The sequence below is a fragment of the Alosa pseudoharengus genome, unplaced genomic scaffold, assembly GCF_046254945.1.
Source record: "Alosa pseudoharengus isolate Yale_2024_CS ecotype anadromous, Long Island Sound unplaced genomic scaffold, YU_APseudo_1.1 YU_APseudo_1.1_scf_20, whole genome shotgun sequence".
Lineage (NCBI taxonomy): Eukaryota > Metazoa > Chordata > Actinopteri > Clupeiformes > Clupeidae > Alosa > Alosa pseudoharengus.
This window is the reverse complement of record NW_027468664.1, coordinates 17,330,391-17,352,890: the sequence shown is the minus strand read 5'-3', so window position 1 is coordinate 17,352,890 and position 22,500 is coordinate 17,330,391. Positions and strand designations below refer to the sequence as shown.

Below are 22,500 nucleotides of genomic sequence, written 5' to 3'. Positions count from 1 at the left end.
ACTGTTGTTGAATGTTGTGTTAAATTATTTTAGCAAAACCAATAAAACTGTTGTAGACCACAAATAATGACATAACCCTGACACTTTGTAGAGAGATGTAATGTTTCCTAAGATTCACATGTATTCCATTTAGCTATTGCTATATTTTATACTTGTATAGTAGGCTAGTAAGCAGGCACATGTAGCTCACATTTCATACTTTGTCCTTTACATAGGCCTGCTTTTCAAACTTTACAGTCTCATACTTTGCGTGCAGTAACATTTTGAGACAATTTCTGGTAGTACAAATATGTAAAATGATGTGCTTAGTTATAAAAGTATCCAAATGGTTGCACCACTAAGGATAATCTCATGGAGATCTCTGACTGCCTTGCACTTAACACGGGCCCTGACCCGCGATATTAGCCTACCACTTCAATAACAGCGAGGGAAAACAAACTCCGCCGGATTCCCAAGGGAGGCAACTTGTTCTGCAACTCCCAAGACTGCAATGTTGCGCATTCGGCTGAAGTGCGCCCGTGGATGATGTTTTCACGGTGATGACATGTGCTTGAGCAATCTCTTTGAGTGGGTTCAATTATCGAATGCTGGCAGGTTTTCTCGTTGCCTGTGCTGTGCTTTTCACAGCTAATTGCCTTTGATCACTGCAACAGCCTGGGAGGACCAGTGCCCCAGCAATGTCTTCTTCAGCTGTGCGCAATGCAAACTTCCACGGTCATTCAGTGTCAGGTACCCTCAGTGTTTTGTTAGGTGCGCGATGTTCCCATACTGGCAGATGCCAAACGTTTTAACACGTTGTGCGAAATATCCGCATTGTATCCATGTAAGCTGTCAACATACAGCACGTATTAGTGACATCACACACATTGAACCAGATTAATTAGTACATATAATGATAATAAAAAAAGTATTATTTGGTAGGTAAGTTATGAAGAACTGCTACAGCCACTCATGGTTTATTCCATAGTCTGTTTTTTAAAACGTATTTATCTGTCTTTAATAGTATTGGATAATATCAATTAGGTATCTGCCAAAAACAGGCGAGGATAGCCTGCATTTGTCACTCAGATGTTAACTTACTTAACTTACTTAATGACCGTTAACAAACACGTATGGCCTTCCTCCCGACACCTTCCATGATCAGTTAGAGCCTATACGAAGAGTCGCAACGCCAACGTGATGTGCCAAGTATGAAATGTTACACCTCTCCCTGCAGCTGGCCTGCATCTGTAATGCTGTTTGTCTCAGCCGTAAAATTAGTCTGCAACTCCTTAATACGTGAAACAACCCCGTGCCTTTTTAGTCTCAAAAATAAGATGAGGGCATCTGACCTAGATGAGAAATGTTAAGATGTAGGCTATGCAACAGGTTGTCACTTGGCTATTACAGACATAAGGCCTTTAGCAGAGTGGTCAGATCATTTTTGTAGGGTTCTTAAAATCTCATGACTTTTATCACATAATTGTCTTTTGCTTGCTGTAACATTAGGTATTTAAAATGAGTCACACATCATTGAAAGAGTGTATGTCATGAGTGTCCTCTTATTAAGTTTTATCCATGTAAATTATAAGTTGATGTATGCATAAGAATGCATGTTATATGCCAAGTAAAATGTGTAAACACAATGTTGACATAGCAGAGTAAGTGAAGAACAGAATAGCACAGCAGTGTGTGTGTGTGTGTATGTATTTGAGTTTGTGTGTGTGTGTGTGTGTGTGTGTGTGTGTGTGTGTGTGTGTGTGTTTGAGTGTGTGTGAAACAGCAAAAACCTGCAGATGTGGGAAACTCGGCAGGGTGTTTTCTGGGGTGGGGGGGTTGGGGGTTCAAGCAGGCAGGCAGGCAGGCAGGCAGGCGGGTAGGGCGGGGAGCTGAGCTCACCCTAGGCCGGGGCCAGGAGGGCCATGGTAATTAGATCTGACCAATGTTGGCCCTGGGATCCACACAGGGGCATATATAAGAGGGGGGCCCCTATGGCACCAGCCCCTTCACATCACTCACTCCACTCACGCCAGAGCAGCCCACTTCTTCCCAGCCTCTCCCAGGGCTCCTCGTTCCTCTACTGACCCTCAGACACGCGGAGCACAGAGTCCAGTCGGTCAGCTGCCCAGCCCTTACTCTTACCTCTTCTGACCACTCCAGCAAGCACCAGTCAGCAGCCAGTGGCTATGGACGTCTTCTCCTCGTCCCAGGTGTTCTACGACAGCGCGTGCGCCTCCTCGCCTGAGGAGCTGGACTTCGGGCCGAGCGGCGGTGAGATGGCCGGCTCCGAGGAGGACGAGCACGTGCGGGTGCCCGGCGTCGGGCCGCACCAGCCGGGCCACTGCCTGCAGTGGGCCTGCAAGGCGTGCAAGCGCAAGGCCAGCACGGTGGACCGCCGGCGCGCCGCCACCATGCGCGAGCGCCGCCGCCTCAAGAAGGTCAACCATGCCTTCGAGGCGCTGCGCCGCTGCACCTCGGCCAACCCCAGCCAGCGGCTGCCCAAGGTGGAGATCCTGCGCAACGCCATCCAGTACATCGAGAGCCTCCAGGACCTGCTCCACGAGCAGGTGGAGGGCTACTATGCCCTGCCCAGCGGAGGAGGCGCAGTGGCCGGCGGCGTGGGGGAGAGCGGCTCGGAGCCGGCCAGCCCCTTGTCCAGCTGCTCCGACAGCATGGTGAGTGTCACTCAGCGCCTTCCCAAAACCTCGTCCGTGCGTGTGGAGAGGCTCTGCTCTGTTTGTTCCGTTTCCCAGAGCCCCCTCTTGCCGTTCACAGCTTGGCTGCTGACAGAGCTGTTGCATTTGTCCTTGTGTTGGAGTCATTGTGTGGTGTCTGTTTTCCTGTTACTTCATAATTTAAAGGTATAGTCCGTAATTGTAATCCCATATGCGTTTTGTCAAATTCACCTTAGTGGTCATCATGGTTCTATAGCTGTTCATTCAGTGTTTTTGTGGAAAAACAATGTTTTTACAAAAAAAAACACTGGTGTTTGTACACAGTCTTGTGTTTTCCTGTAAATTTGTCATTTAAAGGTTTAGTCCTTGATTGTAATCCCTCAGCAAATGGGAAACCAAACACAGTGGCTTAGACCGAGCCAAAAACAATTCCAGCCAATCAACACACACGCTTCAGTATGACAGAAGGGATGGGTGCCATATTTGTGACTATTCAGTGCGAAACATCCTTTTTTTTGTGTGACGCTTTTTGTTTATCTTTAATGTGCTTATTTGCATTGAAGTGCTGTGGGGTCAATACTCAAACTTTTGTGTTACCAGACTGATGTTATAGACACATAGTAACACAGGCGAGAGACATCTGTGCATTTACTCTTTCAGTTGCATGCATTTGCATTTTGCACATTTTTAGTAGATTTTGTGTTGGACTACACAAAATGTGTTCAAACATATTTCTTATTGACCTTTCGACCCTGTGTTCCTGTGATCTGTGGCCTTTTCCACTGGACTTTGCTCTGCCTGAGCTCCTCACCCCTGCCTCCATGTGATTCAGCTTTCTCTCTTTCTTTCTCTCTCTCTGTCTCTGTCTCTCCTAGCATGGGCAGAACGAATGGCTGACAACATCTGTCTCTCTTTATCTGCCAAGATATTGCCTTACTGCTAGCCTTTAGCTTGCTTCTTCATCTGTCTGGACCTGTAGCCTCATCACCATCTTTCATGTTAGTAGATCACTTGAAGGGTTGACTTTCACTGCCCAACCAACCAAACATTTGAGACATGGTTGGAGGCTCTTGTCCAATTGAAAGATTTGTAAAAAGTGCCAGGGTTTAACTCAGAGTAAACAGAGGTCGCAGTGTTTACAAGATTATTTCAACTGGTCGTTTAAAAAGCATTAGAAAATAAGTAGCACTGCATGGTTTTACCGAAAACATTTGGCATAAACAAGCTTCAACATTCGCTCTGGGACATTGTTCTCGTAACGTGGGGCCAAGTGGAGATTCATTTACAAAAACACGGGCTATTGTAGTCGGGGAGGGCGGATATTGTAATGACTTTCCCACCACCGGACACTTTATGGGCCTAATAAACTCTGGAAAATCCACCTTGGTGGAGCCTGGCAGCCAAAGCCGCGCTGCTGCGGTGCATTCCTCTCTGACTGCATGGGCTCGGCCGGTGCCAGGATTTTCTGCAGATTTACTTGCAGAAAAGTGTCATCTTGCACAAACTGGAGTGGCTTCCACTGCTGGTAATCAATTGGACACGCCAGGAGGGCCGAATTTTCACGCCGGGGCCTGGACCCCCCGAACCTGGGGGCGTTGGTGAAAAGTGTGGGACTACTAAACTACTAAAAGTGTGGGACTACTAAATATCTCCTCGCCTGCTTTTTTGGCTGGTTATTACTGTTTTAGTGTTTGTTTGTGTGTTTGCACCTGCTGAGGAAATGTCATGCTTGGCTCTCCAGATCTCCTGTGCCTGGTGATGGGTGTGCATTTGTACTGATGTTTGCTTGTTTCTTTGTTCTGATTCAGATTGACTGCAACAGTCCTGTGTGGCCACAGATCAATTCACATTATGGAAATGCATACAGCTATGAGGCACAAAGCGGTAAGAGTTTTAAGAGAATTATTTAGAGAATTATTTAAAGTGATTATTTAAGCTCTCTTCTCTCTCTTCACACTGTTCAGAGTATGTCAACTGTTTCAGTTGGTTATAGCAGCTCAACAATCAGAATCACTTCTTTTTCTCTTCTTTCTGTTCTCTGTTTCTCTCTCATACTCCCTCTCACACCCTCTTTCTCTTTCTCTCTATTTCTCCTGTGCCATCCCTATCAGTTTATCTCTTCTTCTTTCTCTGTCTCTCGCTCCCCCTCACAACCTCTTTGTCACTCACTCGCTTTCTCTCTCTCCCTCTCTTACTCTCATCTCTCTCTCTCTTGTTCACATCTCTCTCATCTCTCTCTCTCTCTCTTCCTCCTTCTATATCAGAGTAATTATTTGATTCCTCTCTCTAAGGTGCTGGTCATGCATGTCTACCACTTCACCAGTGATAACTGACCTTTCTTCTCTCTCTCCCTCTCTCTCTCTCTCTCTCTCTCCCCCTCTCTCCCTCGGTCCCGTCCACAGTAGCCTCCATGGAGAGGATCCCCACCGCGTCCAGTCTCCAGTGCCTGTCCAGCATCGTGGATCGGCTCTCGACGGTGGATGCCGCGGGCCCTCTGGGCGTGAGGGATACGGTTACCCTCTCGCCCTCCAGCTCCGTCTCCCCTCCTGCTACACCAGACAGCTCCAACGCCAGGCCCGTCTACCACGTGCTTTGAGGAAGGGGAGAAGTCTGCCTGTGTGTGTGTATGTGTGTGTGTGTGTGGGAGGAGGTGTGTTTGTATGTATGTGTGTGTGTGTGTGTGTGTGTGTGTGGGGGGGGGGGGGGTGGGGGGTTGTATGACTGAAACCTGGAGGGAAATTTCTCCAGAGTCTCAGCTTGCAGACTGCCAGCAGCAGCAGCCTGCTAGCCAAACAAGATGGACATAAGCGAGTCACACGTCCACATGGAACAATTTCAGGAGGGGTTATGTACAATACATGACTAAAGATAGTCATGGTTTTTGGATGATGAAAAAAAGTGAAAAAATCACACAACTTAACATGAAATGAGCAGTTACTCGCTAAAAACACTATTACTGAAAAACTAGTACATCTTAAAAGTCACTGTAAATGCCAAAGGTCAGACAGTAGGCCTTCTTCACCCATGTATCCTCGTTGATGTAGGCTGTGTACATATAATTGTAAATATGTATTTTAAATGGCAATAATTTGTATTCATTTTTTTGTATCAAATGTATCATATTTAATTGAGTGTTTCATGGCAAAATGCCTTGCCTTGCATCCACTTATTGTTAACTATAAATAAGTTGTATTTAAATAATTGCATTAATTCCTTTCATGCTGATCTTTGGGAATAAAGAATGAAAAATGTTTCTGGTATTCCTATGCAAGGCTCGTTGTCTCATAGGCTCATAAGAACACTCACTAACACTCACCTGTTATTTCAGTTTCTTTACCATCTGTGCTCTTGAATGCTGTCGGGAGAAAAAGAGGTGAATGTGTGTAAAAGTGTGTGTGAGAAAGAGAGAGAGAGAGTAAGTGTAAGAGTAAGAGTAAGTGTAATTGTGTGTGTGTGTGTGTGTGTGTGCGTGCGTGCGTGCATGCATGTGTGTGTGTGTGTGTGTTGAAAGAACGCTTGTTTTATAGAACTGTTTGCTTTTGTAACAACAAATGCAGCACATCATTAACACCCTGAAAAGCTATTGTTTTGAACAAATGGCAGGTTCTGACACTGTCACAGCTCCAGCACCTCTGTCTCTCACACATTCTTTTAAGATGTTCTTCTCCTTTCTTCTCTTTGGTCTTGTCTCACCACTGTGTTGTCTTTTGGGGAAAAACAGGAACGAACAACTAATAAATATTTCATATGACAACTGGACATATTTCATACAGACATATTCTGATATTTGTAGCCATGTTACCACGTAGCACTATATTAACAGTATGGTTAATTGTGTTCAATTCTGAGCAAAAATAACGCATTGCTGCATTTGGAAGGACTGTACACACAGCATAGTATTAGCCTTTTGGATCTGGCTGACTGACATAACTAGATTGTGTTTTGGCCTAGCAAGCATACCTGTCTGAGATATAACTCAAAATAACCGATAACTAAGGCATTTTCATGAAACCTTGCTGATGAAATAATGTTCTCTGGCTAAACCTGGTACATCACTCTCAGATGTCAGTGACATCAGATGACAAGACAGATAGTAAAATCTGTTCTGCTGTCCAATTACTCTAAATATATAAGCCTATAGTCTGTACAATATTGACCCATATGAATATTTTTAAATACATCACAGAAAAAGCATTAACAGCTTGAATATTTTGTACACTTAAAAGCCTAACAGAAAAGTAACATTGCTAAATCTCTGATGCAAGAACATTACAGTACTCTTGGTATAAAAACATTTTTGAGCTGCTGTAAAATGTTGTAGCCACAAGAGGGCAATATTGTGTCTTGAAGGTTACATCCAGAAAAACATACATGTCCCTTTCAGATTTTTGAGGATTAGGACTCCATTTGGCACACTAAAACTAACTCCCAAATGTTGGCCTATTTCTGATATTGACTGGATTACAACTGCTTCAAGACCCAAGAAAGTCTTCTCTGAACTGTTTTTAAGTACCCTGAACTGGTCTAAATTCATCTCCTCTGAGCAAGTGCCCCTTTTACATGTGTTGTCAAGGAAACAGGTAAGATGGCAAGTCTGAGATGGTTGTGTCACTTTCCTTAAGATGGAGTTGAAATCAGTGACTTGATAGGTATATTTTAAGCACCATGTTCAATTGATTTTAAAAATCACAGACCTACCGTAAACTACAACCTGCCATTTCTAAATTTCTCTTGCTCTCATTATGGAATCTGAAACTGAACTGTGATGCTAGAAGCAAAGCGATTAAGCATGTCCTAATAAAAAATTAAACAAGGCTGCTATCTTTTTTCTGTGTACCTTGCCGGACAACTGCCTTAATGTATAAATCAGGGTCCATGTCAATAAATACGTCTTTATAGCTTGTTGTCAAAATGATAGGGTCCATGTCAATAAATATGTCTTTATAGCTTGTTGTCAAAATGATAATTTTGCATTTTGCAATTTCCACCTCCTAACAAAATGTATTGCCATGGTTCATCATGGTCCATCTCACAATACACACCCTCATTCAAAGTCTGCATGTATAATGAAGGTCTGATTGGAAGGCCTAACCAACCTAAATCATAGTGTTTGATTATTATATGACAGTTTATAGTTTATATAACATGTCATTATACACTGATGTGCAGTCTGTAGATTATTTGCTAAAAAAAAGAGTAGTGTACATTCAGGCATAGAGATAACCACTTACACTGTTCTTCTTCTGTGGAAATAGACTTACCTGTCAGTTACATACTGTATATACCACAATACAGATAGATGCAGTAGATAGATATAGATACAGTAGATAGATAGATAGATAGATACTTTATTAAACCTGAAGGATATAACCTCTTTGTTGCCATATCATTAAATTGGTAGCCTATTTTATTTTATTAATCCGGAAGAAAAAAGCACCTTTTTTGCCTTATGGATGAGTATGTCCATAATGCAGTCCTGTCCCACTGTTTTCTCCAGACTGGGGTTAGATTTAGTTCAGATTTGTGTAGACTCTGAAGGCTAACCCCTCTGCTGTTGCAGCATAACGTCTCTACACCTTCATTCACCCTGGGCCACAGCACACAGGCATTAGTCTCACTGTCTGCCCCTTCTATTGACTCCGCATCTGCAATTGACTTTATGTCCACACGATTAAGCACGTGATGAGTGTGGGTACATTTCAGGCATCTAAGGAGACATCTTCCAGCACCACTCAAGCAAATAGTCCCTGACCTATGCACAAGAGCTCGAGAATTATCAGGGGAGAATGCATGACTTGAAGATGGCTGTGTCACTGTATATTACGCTACTTCAAGAAGAAAGCTGTAGGCTAAAGTAAGTGATCTATTTTTCTGAATGAAGCTAGCTGGCTTTATATTCTGATGGCTGTCAAACGTTGACTTCTTATCAGTAACTTATTCCAACATTGTCTGTGATTAATCAGCCAGAGGGACGTTGCCTGTCAAGTATTTTGCGTAAGACGGGGATGCAGACCATAAGGACTAGGACTATCCTGTCCATCATGCATCCATTGTTTATAGCATCTTTAAGATGGGAAGGGATTATGAACAGTGTTAGTGAGGTTGTGTATGAGATATTAAATGGGAGAAAAATGGCTTTAGACACACACATATATTTATTTATACAAATATAATATGTATAACAATTGCATATGACTTGACTTTGTTTTGTCTTTTTTAATATTTCTATATAATAAGTATCTACACTATATTCAGACTCAAAAATGCAAGTCATTGTTAAGAAAATGAGTAAACATACAAAAGGGACGAGTTCAAGTCCGGGTTAACTGTGGATATAAACAGAGGGAGAGAGAGAACACTTTCACAGCTTGTTATGGACTCTCTATCAGAGTGGCACATTGCACATGGTAAGTCAGTCGGTTCAGTGGCCTCCACAAAGATACTAGTCTGCAGACATTATCGGGTTACTAAGTGGTCAACAAAAATCCGTCTACTGGAATATTATTCAGAAAATACAGACACATTACTACTTCAATTAGTGTTTGCTCATCAGCTACTGTTCCTTATACAGATCTATGTGTATTGTTTTGCTATTTGGTCACTACTATTCATCAGAGTACTTTGCAATAATTTCTTACAGCTGTTTTGTTACTGTATGTATGAGGATGTTCTGAGTGGCCCCCTACTGTTAAGAAAAAAAAGCACATAGAAACGCCTGGCTTGGTACAATGATTGTCAGAATGTGGCATTGGACAGTTGGCTGAATAGAATGTCTCTGTATATGTTGAATCCAATGTAACTGAATGTTATGAATACCCTTTTGCATCTTTTACAAATTCACATGTACCTTGATGACACATTGACAGAAGAATAAAACTCTAGACATAATAAACTATAAAATATAAATATTCAAAAATAACAATAAATATTACCTTAAATTTACCTTCTCTTCAGATATATCATTTTCTAACATTCCATTTGTCCTTATTTAGTCACATAAACTATTAAATAGTAGAATTTTTCATTTAAAATACCCATACCGTATGACTTTTTCCAGATGGAAATATATGTCACATTCACAAAATTGCAGCAATGACATCACTGATAGCTAACATTATTTACTATTTGTCCTCCAAGTTGCCTAATCAATTACACAATCCATGATGCAGTAATCTCTATCAATGGCACTGTGATAGACTGAGATGTGCAAATGACCTCTTTTTCCGGTTGCAACAAGCTTATGTCACACAGTGCATAAGATTCAGTGTAATTTAGCTCTGCCATCATTTAGCATGACTTTCCCCCATAACTGTTAACCTCCAGAAGAATGTGTCAAATAAACTGAGGTGTGTTATTGCTAAATCTATGAGAGTTTTGTTTTTCCTCATACAAAATATTTCTTGCTACAGTATAGAAGGTAAAAAAGAGCTCACACTTACCCAAATTAAGACACGTTTGACACAAATAATAAAAGCAATGCTCTTTCACACAGACAACAAGCACCAGTAGAAGAATTGTTAAAAATGTCACCGTATAAAGCTGTGGCAAAAAATACAAAGGAGAAGGAAATCAACTGAGTCAACACATTGGGTCAAAAAACCAAGAGATAGAGGACAAAGAAATACAATTATCACAAACTACGAGACAAAACCTTCTCTTAAATGGACCAGAACAACTCAGAACTATCAGAGGGCAACTCAAGAGCACAATTCTAAAACAGACCCATATAGTGCTATCTTGCTTATTACGTCGCTCCAGGCATTTCTCGAAGCACCAGTGTATAACATTGGAGGACACAAGCCACAGATTTATTTATTTTTTCACTTCAAGAATATCTGTCGGTAGGGTATACTGAGATGAGGGCAAAAGTCTTCATTGGCCAAAAAGCACTGTTCAGTCCATTGGGTTGAGTTGGGTTTGTGTCCCCCCTGATGGTCAGGTGACTGGGCCCTTGAAGATGCCGTTGCCGTAGGTTTTAACTCTACTTCTTCTTCTGGAACAACCTGTCAAAAGATGTGTAGAACAAAATCTGAGAGCAACGCTTGACATATGCTAACACTGCCTCTAACTGAAAAAGCCTTTTGGCTTGCAAAAAAATCCATTAACATTTACTACTCTGCCTTAGCCAAAGGCTTTTTTTGTATTGTGCTGATACATACTGAGATATACTTTATCAGTATGTCCTCTGGGAAACAAACTCATAACCTTGGTATTTTTTGCACCTTGTTCTTCCAGTTGAGCTAAATGGGTATTATTTTGACTGTTCCTGTCCTTGTTCTTCCAGTAACTCCTCAGGAGTTTTATTTTGATTCCTGCAGTGAAATTTGTAGGGGCCATATCATAACATTGATCATTTCCACACACTTGATACCTCCAAATCCCCTAACTGCCGCTACGTGAGGAGACACTGTGCCCAAATCTCCTCCACAGATGCCTGGCCTATGTGTGTGTGTGTGTGTGTGTGTGTGTGTGTGTGTGTGTGTGTGTGTGTGCGTGTGTGTGTATGTGTGTGAGTGCCCAGATTTCACCCGATCCAGCGCAACTCCTGTGCCTAGATTTCACCTGATCCGGTGGCATTCGCTCTGGCACAAGTCAAGTGTGTCTCCTGCCCAACCCCCCGGGGAATGGAACGTAGTCGCCGGCACACACGGTACGAAACGTGGCAGCGGCGATACCAGATCCCCCCTGAATGCCCCCCCTCCTCCTCCTCTTCCCTGTACACAAGCCTGTTTCTCACCCTGACAGCGCGGTCTGCCGGCTTAGCCTTGAGTCGGGAGAAGAGATGCCCCGGCGACTGTGCCAAGCTGATAATAACAGAGTGATGTACTCTGCCGCGTACGAGATCCTGTGTGCCAGAGACTATATTTAATACAGTTCTGCTTTTAAAGTCACTGAGAGGATTGGGAAGTGTAACCTCATTTGTGGGGGATGATGTGGTTTCTTTCTCTCTCTCTCTCTCGGTAGAAATATACTTGAAAAGAACCCCTCTGGTTCTGTACTTGTTGTTTTTCCTTGAGCGTAGATTTCACAGGCAGTGGAGCACGGTGTGATATGTGTACCATCAGCAAGCGGAACCGTGCTTGGGTTCAGTAGGCCCACTCAGTGCGGTTCATTACATTTTTCTCAATGGCTTTGCAATTACAACACTGTGGAATGAGGCATCAGATTGATCAATTTCTCTACAGCGTGGGAAAATGTTCAAATGTACTGTGTAATGTTGACGAGCACCTTTAAATGATTAGTGACTGCGCTGGCACTATTAAAGAAGCCACTGCTGTTCTGGTTCATGTGACGTTTAGACAGGTATAATTCAACATCATCAGATTATTATGTATTATTACACGGCTCTTCATAATGCTGAAGAATGCTCCATTCACTTGAATGGGCCTTCCCAACGTTCGGCGGTCTGCTAAGTAAGGGATAATGGACGACACGGTGGTCTGTTCACAGAAGTTAATGCACGGTCGAGGTTGTAAAACGGCCCCGACGCGAAGCGGAAGAAAATGTGCTTTGTGCTTCTATTTCACGTCTTTCATATCACTACGCAAGGACTGGAACTTCATTCAAAAGTGAAAGCGGACGGTTGATCAGCTGTGTTCTAAAGAATGTTTGATTCAAGTTCAGCGTGTGCTGTTGTCGAACTATTTGTTTCTCACCAAAAGCCACGATGAAAAGGTAACAAATAGGCTATAGCCTAGGCTATGTAGGCTAAAGAGTCTCATCGTGGGGAGTTTATTGTTTTGTTTTGGCAAGTAACCGTGTAATAAGCGGGATAATGTAAAGATACCGTTGTAAAAACGGCCCGACGCGAAGCGGCCGTTTAAACCTCGTAAGTACATTAACTTCTGTGAACAGACCACCGTGGAGTCCATTATCCTGCTTATTCCACTGTTGCCACTTGCGTTGTGTTCATTTCCTGATACAATTTAAACGTTTTAATTGCTAAAACTGTCTTGTTTGTAGAATTACTTTCTTCCGACACATATCAACTAATTTCTCAACTTGCAGGACAAACTGCCGTTACTAGTTCTAAATGGATGGTTGCTACGGCCAAAGGCCAGTCGTTAGTTCTATCTCTCCCGTTGTCAAGCGGGCGTATCCCAAGATTCTGATGAACTTTAGCTTTGAAACATCGCTATTTTACCTAGCCTGCGGTCATCCATCTAGATAAAAGCCACCTCTGTCATATGCTACAATGTTACTATGTTCTGAACGTCTGCATTTTACAGCTCGGATGCAACGTGCAACGTGCAACGAGTTCAGCGAATTAATATACAAGTGTGATACGGCCAAAAAAATGGATCTACTTCATAGGTGTGCAAATAACATATGGTTAATGGTCGTTCTAAATTACGTAGGACAATGGGAAATTCAACCAAGCAGTGGAATAAGTAATGGATAATGGACGACACGGTGCGCATCGGGGTCCGGTTCGCCCTGTCGGGACTTATTTTCCAATAATGACCGGCGTTCTATACATTATCCCTTACTTATGGGATTAGCCTTAACTCAGCAGTACCCTTGGCATGTCTGTGGTGGTGCAGTGTATATTACTTAATCTTCCACTTACACAATTTACACTGGGGGTATTGTACCACCTATATCTTGAGTTGAAGTACTATATATCTGATTATTTTTCCTGTCTGAGTATTCATGATCTGTTTCTGGTGTTCATATGAAATACACACTTAGACACAGACCATTGTCAGTAAACAACTTAAGTTGTTATTTGTTTGTTTGTTTTGTCTTTTTAAATTAAAATGTCTGTGCATAAAGTCCTTTGGGTTGCACATTGTGTGTGAAAATGTGCTATATAAATAAACGCTTACTTACTTACAGTAAACAACTTTGGCATTCCTCTCAATGGTTCATAATTCAAGTCATGGCACTTATAATAATTCATAATTCAGTCATGGCCAACTTATGGCACTTGAAAAAGAAAAGAGGGGTAGCCCAATTGCCAAATGCATTAGTCAGGATTTCTTCCCCCTTTAAATAACTACATTTATCAAAGTGAGATGGCTATTTGGAGTATCTAGGCAGCGTCATCATTTTGTGACAACTATTTCTTGAAATTGTCTCAGAAGTATAAATTGAAGTGAGATGATTTAATGAAGGAGATCGGTCATGCGGTATGACTTTAATTAACTTTAATGTTTCTGTGTGAGGATGCAATGAATTAAAATGCCTTAGATATCCTTTGTGAGTCACATCACTTCAGTGATTAGCTTGCTCTGAAGCTTTCCTACCCTCACATCAGACTTGAAGCAGCACCATTTTTCAAAATAAATAATTCACCACCCTCACAAGTGTATTAGTGACTCTACACTAATGGGTCAGTCAAGAAAGTAATAAAAACAGAACAGAACTCCCAACAGAATAGAAACCCATATCTCAGCAACAACAGACCAAACGACCACGCTCTGCATTATAGAGAGCATGAATAACTGATATAATAGCCATCGCAAGAACAGTGTCTAGACAATGTAATGTGCTGTAATATGATGATAGAACCATACCAGGCTGAATAAAGATTTATGATGAAAAACTTTATCCGAAGGCTTCACTAGTAATCTAATTATTGACATGATGATGATACATGTGACATGTACATACAACAGACATGTGGTGTATCATTTAAGCAACAAAGTACTTCTTTTACCTTTAAATAATGGCTTCAAACTCTTTTAAATGATTCACAGACTTATAACAGGCAGAACGGTGTCTCTGTGTTACTTTAACAATGATGTTTGAAGCTTTTTGGACACTGGATCCTTGTTGACAAAAAAAAAAAAAAACACTCACAGACTATGAACAGATGCTCAGATTATCAACAAACTCTCTATTGACACTCTGTTACTGTAACTTGTTACGACCCCCTGTGCCCTCCTCAGGCCATCCCATGTCAGTGCACGGGCGGGGTTGGACCTGGGGAGGTTAATTGGTAATTGGGTGCACCTGTAACCAGGTGCTGCTATATTAGGGGCTGTCCTCTCTTTCCCATTAGGCACTTTTCTTCTTTCATGCAGGCACCTATTTTGACTTTCTCTTGCACTGGCACTTTTCTCTCTCTATTCTTTTCTTTGTCTACTCATTTAGTCTCTCACATAATCTACTGACACGTACATTGCATCCACACACGCACGTCACTTCTCCCATTCATTTTCCCCATGACATCTTGTATTTGGTAACGTTGCTTTGCGTTAATTTAATAAATTATTATTTGCTTTGAAGCTTGTTGTCCGTGTCCCTCTTTATGTTTCGGTCTGGTAACGAGCTGGCCGTAACAAACTACAGTACAAGTTATGGTTAAGGTAAAGGTGAAGGGGTTGAGGTGGGCTAAGGGGGGTGGGTTAAGGGGTTGGCTTTGGTTAAGGCAATGTTCAGTATTTGTTTTACATACTGAACTTGAATTGCTCTATGGTGTTTTATGCCCCCAACGTCGTCTTCCAGCCAGCGCTGCCACCGCTGACTTAAATAATAATAATAACATTTATTTATATAGCACTTTTCAAGCACAAAGCACAAAGTGCTCTACAGACAAACAAACAAAACAAAGCAAAAAACAAAACAATAGTAATGATAACAACAATAATAATAATCGTAATAATAATAATAATAAAAATGATAAAATAGTAAACTACCAAACTACAAACACAAACTTAACTAAAAATATATAAAAAAGAAAATAGAAAAGGTATACAGTATAGTACCCAAGACAAAATAAACAGAAATGATAATAATGATAAAAAATTAGCAGAGACATGAGTGGAATCATTCACTATTTAAGGAAAGCAATTTTATATAAGTGGGTCTTTAGACTAGATTTGAAAACAGCCACAGATGGTGCAGATTTGATGTTATAAGGGAGGCTGTTCCAAAGCTTGGGTGCTCTAACTGCAAATGATCGGTCACCCCTAGTTGACAGTTTACTTTCTGGAACAACTAAAAGTCCCAGGCTGGAGGATCTGAGGGGCCGAGCTGGACAGTAGGGGGTTAATAAATCTGTTAAATAGTCAGGTGCCAAACCATGTAATGCTTTATAGGTAATAAGGAGGATTTTAAAATCAATCCTAAAACTCACTGGCAACCAGTGAAGATTGGCCAGAACTGGGGTGATGTGTTCCCTAAATTTAGACTTTGTCAAAAGTCTGGCTGCTGAATTCTGAACAGTTTGTAAACGAGAGATGGAATGACGATTTAAACAGGTGAATAAGGTGTTGCAGTAATCTAGATGAGACAAATGCATGTATAATTCTCTCTGTGTCCTTTAAAAAAAGCATTGATCTGATTATGGAAATGTTTCTCAGTTGATAATAACAGGACTGCACAAGGAGTTTTACATGTTGGTCAAATTTTAAATCTGTATCAAATAAAACCCCTAGGTTTCTAGAAGTAGTCTTGTTATTTGAGGCTAAATTTCCAAGAAAAATCTTAGCTTGATTATAGACTTTGTCAGGGCCAATGAAAAGGACTTCTGTTTTGTCAGAGTTAAGCTGTAGGAAATTCTGAGACATCCAGTCTTTCACATCAGCTATGCAATCCTGCAGTACAGTTAGCTTGTTAAGCATGTTTGGCTTGACTGAGAGGTACAGCTGTGTGTCATCAGCATAGCAGTAAAATTATATGTTATGGCGGCGAATTATGTGGCCTAGAGGTAACATATACAGGGAAAACAATATTGGTCCTAAAATTGAACCTTGGGGAACACCGCAAGTAATAGCTGAGGTGGAGGAAGTAAAATTACCTATTGAAACAAAAAATGTCCTGATGGATAAATAGGATATGAACCAGTCCAAAGCAGGACCCGTTATGCCAACCCATTCTCTTAGTCTTCTAATTAAAATAGCATGATCAATGGTATCAAAAGCAGCGGTGAGATCCAGCAACACCGTGGCCCACTGGTTAGCACTCTGGACTTGTAACCGGAGGGTTGCCGGTTCGAGCCCCGACCAGTGGGCTGCGGCTGAAGTGCCCTTGAGCAAGGCACCTAACCCCTCACTGCTCCCCGAGCGCCGCCGTTGTAGCAGGCAGCTCACTGCGCCGGGATTAGTGTGTGCTTCACCTCACTGTGTGTTCACTGTGTGCTGTTTGTGTTTCACTAATTCACCGATTGGGTTAAATGCAGAGATCACGGGATCAAAAAAGTATATATACTTATACTTACTTATACTTAAACAGAGTGCTCACCAGAATCAGCTGCCATTAGTAGATCATTGGTTACCCTGATAAGAGCAGTTTCAGTGCTATGCATAGGACGAAAACCTGACTGAAATTTCTCCAGGATGCTATTGCCCTTTAACACTTCAGAAAGTTGCATCACCACCTTTTCCAGAATTTTGGAGATAAAGGGCAATTTAGAGATTGGACGAAAGTTTTTTAGAATGGAAGGATCAAGGCCAGATAGTGGATAAAGGCACCTAATCCTAAACCTAACTCCAACCGTAACCTTAACCCATGCCTAACCCTAGTGCCTTCCAGGCAGCGCTGCCTTGAAGACAATGTTGGGGGCATAAAACACTGTGGGTGTACTACACAAGCAAATAAAGCCTTACCAAAAAATCATACACACACACACACATCATGCAAAGCATAACATAGGATAAACAAAGGTTTATGAGGACATCCCACATTCTTCTGCAGAGTTGGTGACAGGTAACAGGTTGCCAGTGAGAGGACGGTCCAGTCATGCATGACCCCCTTTCCACACACAGACGGTGGACAGACGGTTCAGGCACAAAGGGGACACCTTTACCCACACACAATGAGTGTTATGATGCCCAGGGAGTATGACAGCAGCGTTAGGAGCGCACAGATCAGATTCCAACCATGATGATGGTCATCTCATGCCACATCTGATGTGTGTGTGTGTGTGTGTGTGTGTGTGTGTGTGTGTGTGTGTGTGTGCGTTTGTGTTTGTGTGTGTGTGTGTGTGTGTGACCTGAAGCCCACACATCATGCTTCTCTCCTGGAGCTGCTTGCGTCGGTTGCGTCAGCCCTTCCACCATTCCGATCCCCCCCCCCCCCCCCCCGGCGGTTGGGGGGGTGACCCTTAAAGCAATGATAAGCCTCACCTACGACATGTGGTTCTGTTGGGCGGAGAGATTCTGCTGCTGCTGCTGCTGGATGAGCATCTGCTGCTGCTGCCGCCGACGGGCGGTGCGCAGCTTCTCGAAGCGCGCCTCCATCTCCTCCAGCACCTTGGGCGTGTAGCGCACCACCAGCTTCACGCTGTCCTTGGCCGCCTTCAGCAGCTCCACCGCCTTCTCGTGGTGCTCACCCTCCACACTCTAGTGGAAACAAATGTGGAGCTAGATGAGTAGACTGGTACAAGAATGGTGGGATGGATGGATGGATAGATAGAAAGATAGATAGATAACTAGATAGACAGATAGATAGATAGATAGATAGATAGATAGATAGATAGAAAGATAGATAGACAGATATATAACTAGATAGATAGATAGATAGATAGATAGATAGATAGATAGACAGATATATAACTAGATAGATAGATAGATAGATAGATAGATAGATAGATAGATAGATGGATATACAGTAGACCAGCCTGGCGTCTTTCTGACTCCCCTCACTTCAACTTCAAACTCCATTCTCTTTCTCCATCACAACTTCCACAAAATTTGTCTGTACTCTTGAAAAAATGCTACACAATTATCTCAGTGTCTCTCTGCATGCTTTTCCAAGCCTGACGAGACAGACTTGCTAATGTATTCTTCATGTTTGATTTAATTAGCACGTCTCCCTTTGACTGTGAAATAATGAAACACTTTTACATTTTCAATTCGAAACGCAAGTGAAATCACACTAATCCTCCATGAGACCGTCTATAGGAAAAAAGGCTGTGTAATTACAGAGTTGGTAAGAAAATCTCAATTCCAAAGTCAAAACACGCAGTGAAATTACCAGTCTTGAGCAAATGAGGAAAAAATATGCCAACACATGAACAAAGATAGAAGATGGAGGGATAGAGATGTCTCTGGACTCTCACAATTAAGAAAATGTCATAAACTTATGACATAAACATAAGCAGCCAATTTCAGCTCAGAGCAGCAGACATTATGCAGCTACTTTAGATACAATCAAAGTCTCTTTCTCACTGTGACTTCTTTTCACAGAAAAAGGTGGAATAAATTTATCGGTGTGACATAATTTTGAAGTTCTGCCACACCTTCCTGTCTGCCAGCAGAGAACCTGTTCCTGTTTTAACCCACAAGTCGCATCGTCATGACAACCATTATTAACAGATTGGTTTTTTGCAACCTGTGCCGAGCCATCCTAGCTAATTAAAACGGGTGACACATTCATTAAAAAGTCTCGCGCCCTTCACAACAGGGCCATTCACTCAGGTATTGCAGATTTGATGATCGCCGGTATTTTGAGGGCTTCTAGCAATTACACAATGCAGTTGCATGACATGATAAGTGAACTCCAATTTGCTGGATGGCAAGTCTGTACGTGTAGAAACACTAATTAGCTTCTTTAACTGATGGTTTCTTTGTCTACTTATCTGGGCGTATTGATTGTAAATCTGTTGATCCAGTGGGATGGAGCTTCCACACAGCTACAGTAGATGGCTGTCAGCTTGATGAACAGTTAACAGCTTGATGAATGAATTACATTTGAAAAATCCAAAAATTGAGAAGGCTTCCAACAAACTGAAACATTCATCTGAGTCTGTATTCACAGGTTTATGGATTGATGGAAGGACGGTATCTCATTGCTTAGATGATTTAATGTGAAGCTTTATTTCTTACAGACACACAGAGAGAGGGGATGGGGGGGGGGGGGTGGCATTACAATAGAATATGCAGTCTATTCTACACAAATCATTACACAAGTTCATTATCTCGATATCGTGGCCATTTCCGGTTTGGGACAACTAAACAAACGTATGGACAACTGAAGTGAATTAAAAAATGAGTATTGAGTGAGTATTTGGCCATTCAGTTGGGTTCTTTTTTTTTCTATGAGCAAGCTGGAAGTTTGTAGGGGGCACTCACTCAATACAGCTGTTGTCCACTTAACTGTACTGCTTTAACACTTTTCTATCAAACTCATTACAATAGTTCTATTACATTTTCAATGATCAAATACAACCATGCAGTTTTGTTTTCACCGAGTGCTGCCCATAGACTGTGTTTTATGGCGAAAGGAAATGACTCTTGACATACCGTGATGTCGAGAATAACAATATAGTTCCTACTGAAGTGCCTCCCCAAGTGAAATGGCCTTACCACTCCGTTGACAGACAGCAGCTGGTCCCCTCTCTTCAGTCCCCCGTGTCGCTCGGCAACACCCCCGGGGATGATGCGGGAGATATAGATGGGTGAGTTCTGCTCTTTGCCTCCCATTACGTTGAAGCCCAGACCCTCCTCGGTCTTTGGCAGCTCCACCACCCGAGGGTGGGAGTGGCCTTCACTCGCTGCAAAGGCTGCCACTGTCGCCTGCAAGACACACAGAGAGAGAGAGAGAGAGAGAGAGAGAGAGAGAGAGAGAGAGAGAGAGAGAGAGAGAGAGAGAAAGAGAGCAGATGTTCTGTGTTCAGTTTGGTTCTTTTGAGACAAGATCAAAATCACTTGTTTACACACACAGTTTAGTGCAGTTAGAGGGCAAACTGGTGCCTTTCCCTCATGATCTTTACACATCTACCTCAAGCAGTACAGAACACAGAGAGAGCTATAAACTCCATTGTTTATGTTTATATCCCGTTTATGTCAGGATGCTGTGTTTATTATTGCCACCAAGGAGGTTATTTTGTTTTTGTAAGCAGAATTGCAAAAAATGAATAAATAAAAAACACAAATGGCCCGATATTCATGAAACTTTGTGGAAAGGGTTAGCAATGGCCACGGAGGAACTCATTAAATTTTGGAGTGGATCAGCTAGTTCCACTAGTTTACTTTTGCGTTCACTAAGGATTCATCCTGGATGCCTCAGGACTTGCAACAGACTGCAAAATTGTACATCTGATTTTAAAAGAGAAGTACAAGAACACAATCAAAAAAATATCCAGGGTGCGTGTCGTATATTTCCCTGCCCTATCTGGAATTACTGTGTGGGTGAGAGGGGAGGCTGTGGCAGTGGACGTGATGAATGTGCCCAGCTAGGGGATTTTCTGGCTGTGTAAGCACTTGAATAAGTGTTCCCTGTCCCCTACACCGGTTTGCCACCGGGATCTCTCCTGTCCGGTGGCCATTTCTTCCCCAAGGCTCAACGCGGCTCGGCTCGATAGGAACATTAGTTCCGTGGAGCAGATCAAGGCATTAGTTCTAAAGAGTGGCTATACCTCAGAACGTATGCTCTTTGGAGTGGCTCGGAATGGTTGGGTTGAAATCTATAATGCTCTTAGGAGCATCTGAAGGCATGGGTTCTGAAGAGTGGTTCTGAGCATATGGTCTTTGGAGTGAAGGTATTGGTTCTAAAGAGGGGCTCGGAACATAGGCTCTCTGTCATGGCTGGAGGCATAGGCTCTGAAGAGTGGCACGGAACATGTGCTTTTGGAGTGAGGGTATAGGGTAGGGTATAACGGACACTGGACAGTTTGATCCTACAGAGTATGTCAGGATGTAACCTTGTGGTTCAGAATGTCTAATGAATGACTTAGATCAGCAAAGAGCAAATTACTGTTCCAGGTAGCATTCAAAAAACATCCTCTGTTTTGTTGTTTGTGTGTGTATGAGAGAGAGAGAGAGAGAGAGAGAGAGAGAGAGAGAGAAAGAGAGAAAGAGAGAGAGAGAGAACCTATTTGTGTGAGCCTGGAAGCTCACATGTTGGAAATCAATATCAGGCTTCAGTCTCAGACTCACAGAGTCAAGGGCAGTTCTCTCTACTGATCCCCAGTTGCTGCTACTGGTGCCTGTCAGTTGTCAGTCAGCTTCGCCTCTATTGAGCTCTTTCTGTTTCGGGGGGAAAATAGGAGTACGGAAACAGTACCGGTACTTTTTCTCAGGCTCTGGCTTTTGCTTTTCCCGCAAGTTTTGAGTTTGAACTTTAAAGTTACTCCTCTACCGTGTACCTTTTCTGGGTGAGAAACACAGGATTCTCACGGTTCTCTTATCTGTGAACTTACACTCACACTTCCTCCGTGTGTTAATTAGGTGAACAACACACTCCCCTAGGCTGGTATTCAGTATGTCTTTCACCCCCACCATTTCATGACTCTGAGTCGACCCCCCTGCACTTCAGTCTAAACAATTCAAGGTGAACTTATTTATGCTTTAGATGCTATCTAGCCACAAAGAGAAGAGAGTCATGGTGACTTAAAATATGAACAATATGATTAAAATATGATTAAAATATGAACAAGCTACAGTTACTGCACTTCCATACATCCACATATTCAGATAAAATGTTTGTATGGCATGCTTTCAATCTTTTATAATTTATATCTTACACGTGAAAAATATTTGCATTATTGTAAGTGTGTTGTGTCAATACATTGCATTATGGCTTTAAAGACAATACAACCATCTAATACTGTAAGACAAGGCAAGTTTATTTATTTAGCAATATAGCACACTTCATACGCAGGAGCAATTCAACATACTTTACATAAATAAGAAGTAAAGAATAATACTATAAATCATGTGCAATATTGTACCCGGCCTAATATTCATTTGACCCAGCGGAACCAAGAACCATGGAGCTAGCCTTGGTAAAAGGAGCCAATGCTGAAAGCAGTCTCTCATCTCTCCTGAAGGAACGCAATTACAAAACCTGCTGTGGCGGAATGAGAGTCTGAATTGATTCAATTAGAGTGCTACTAAAATGAATGGACTCCCAAAGAGCTCAGTCTCCCGGGTAATACCTCTGGCAAAGCAAGCAT

At 42.2% G+C, this 22,500-nt stretch overlaps 2 protein-coding genes across 3 annotated transcripts in view; one reads left to right on the top strand and one right to left on the bottom strand.

Annotated features, from left to right (window-relative positions):
- Positions 1-2,165: 2,165 nt before the first annotated feature.
- On the top strand, positions 2,166-5,250 carry myf5 (myogenic factor 5). Its single transcript, XM_076297362.1, has 3 exons — positions 2,166-2,654; positions 4,463-4,538; positions 5,057-5,250. The coding sequence occupies exons 1-3, from the start codon at positions 2,166-2,168 to the stop codon at positions 5,248-5,250; spliced, it is 759 nt and encodes a 252-aa protein (XP_076153477.1).
- Positions 5,251-8,855: 3,605 nt separating this feature from the next.
- The window catches only part of lin7a (lin-7 homolog A (C. elegans)), a 35,842-nt gene continuing 22,197 nt past the window's right edge, over positions 8,856-22,500 (bottom strand). The window contains exons 4-6 of one of the 2 annotated variants that reach the window (XM_076297361.1): positions 19,910-20,119; positions 17,729-17,944; positions 8,856-10,657 (exon numbers count right to left, since the gene is read on the bottom strand). In XM_076297361.1, coding sequence (XP_076153476.1) covers positions 17,729-17,944; positions 19,910-20,119 — 426 coding nt within the window. In that variant the 3' untranslated portion in view covers positions 8,856-10,657. The remainder of the gene's footprint in view (positions 10,658-17,728; positions 17,945-19,909; positions 20,120-22,500) is intronic. The other variant, XM_076297360.1, reaches the window with a different exon arrangement.

What these genes read in the sequence shown, in the direction of transcription:
- myf5 (XM_076297362.1), top strand. Translation starts at nt 2,166, where the DNA reads ATGGACGTCTTCTCCTCGTCCCAGGTGTTCTACGACAGCGCGTGCGCC. An exon ending in CCAGCTGCTCCGACAGCATG is followed by an intron (nt 2,655 to 4,462) that starts GTGAGTGTCACT and finishes GTTCTGATTCAG; the next exon opens with ATTGACTGCAACAGTCCTGT. An exon ending in CAGCTATGAGGCACAAAGCG is followed by an intron (nt 4,539 to 5,056) that starts GTAAGAGTTTTA and finishes TCCCGTCCACAG; the next exon opens with TAGCCTCCATGGAGAGGATC.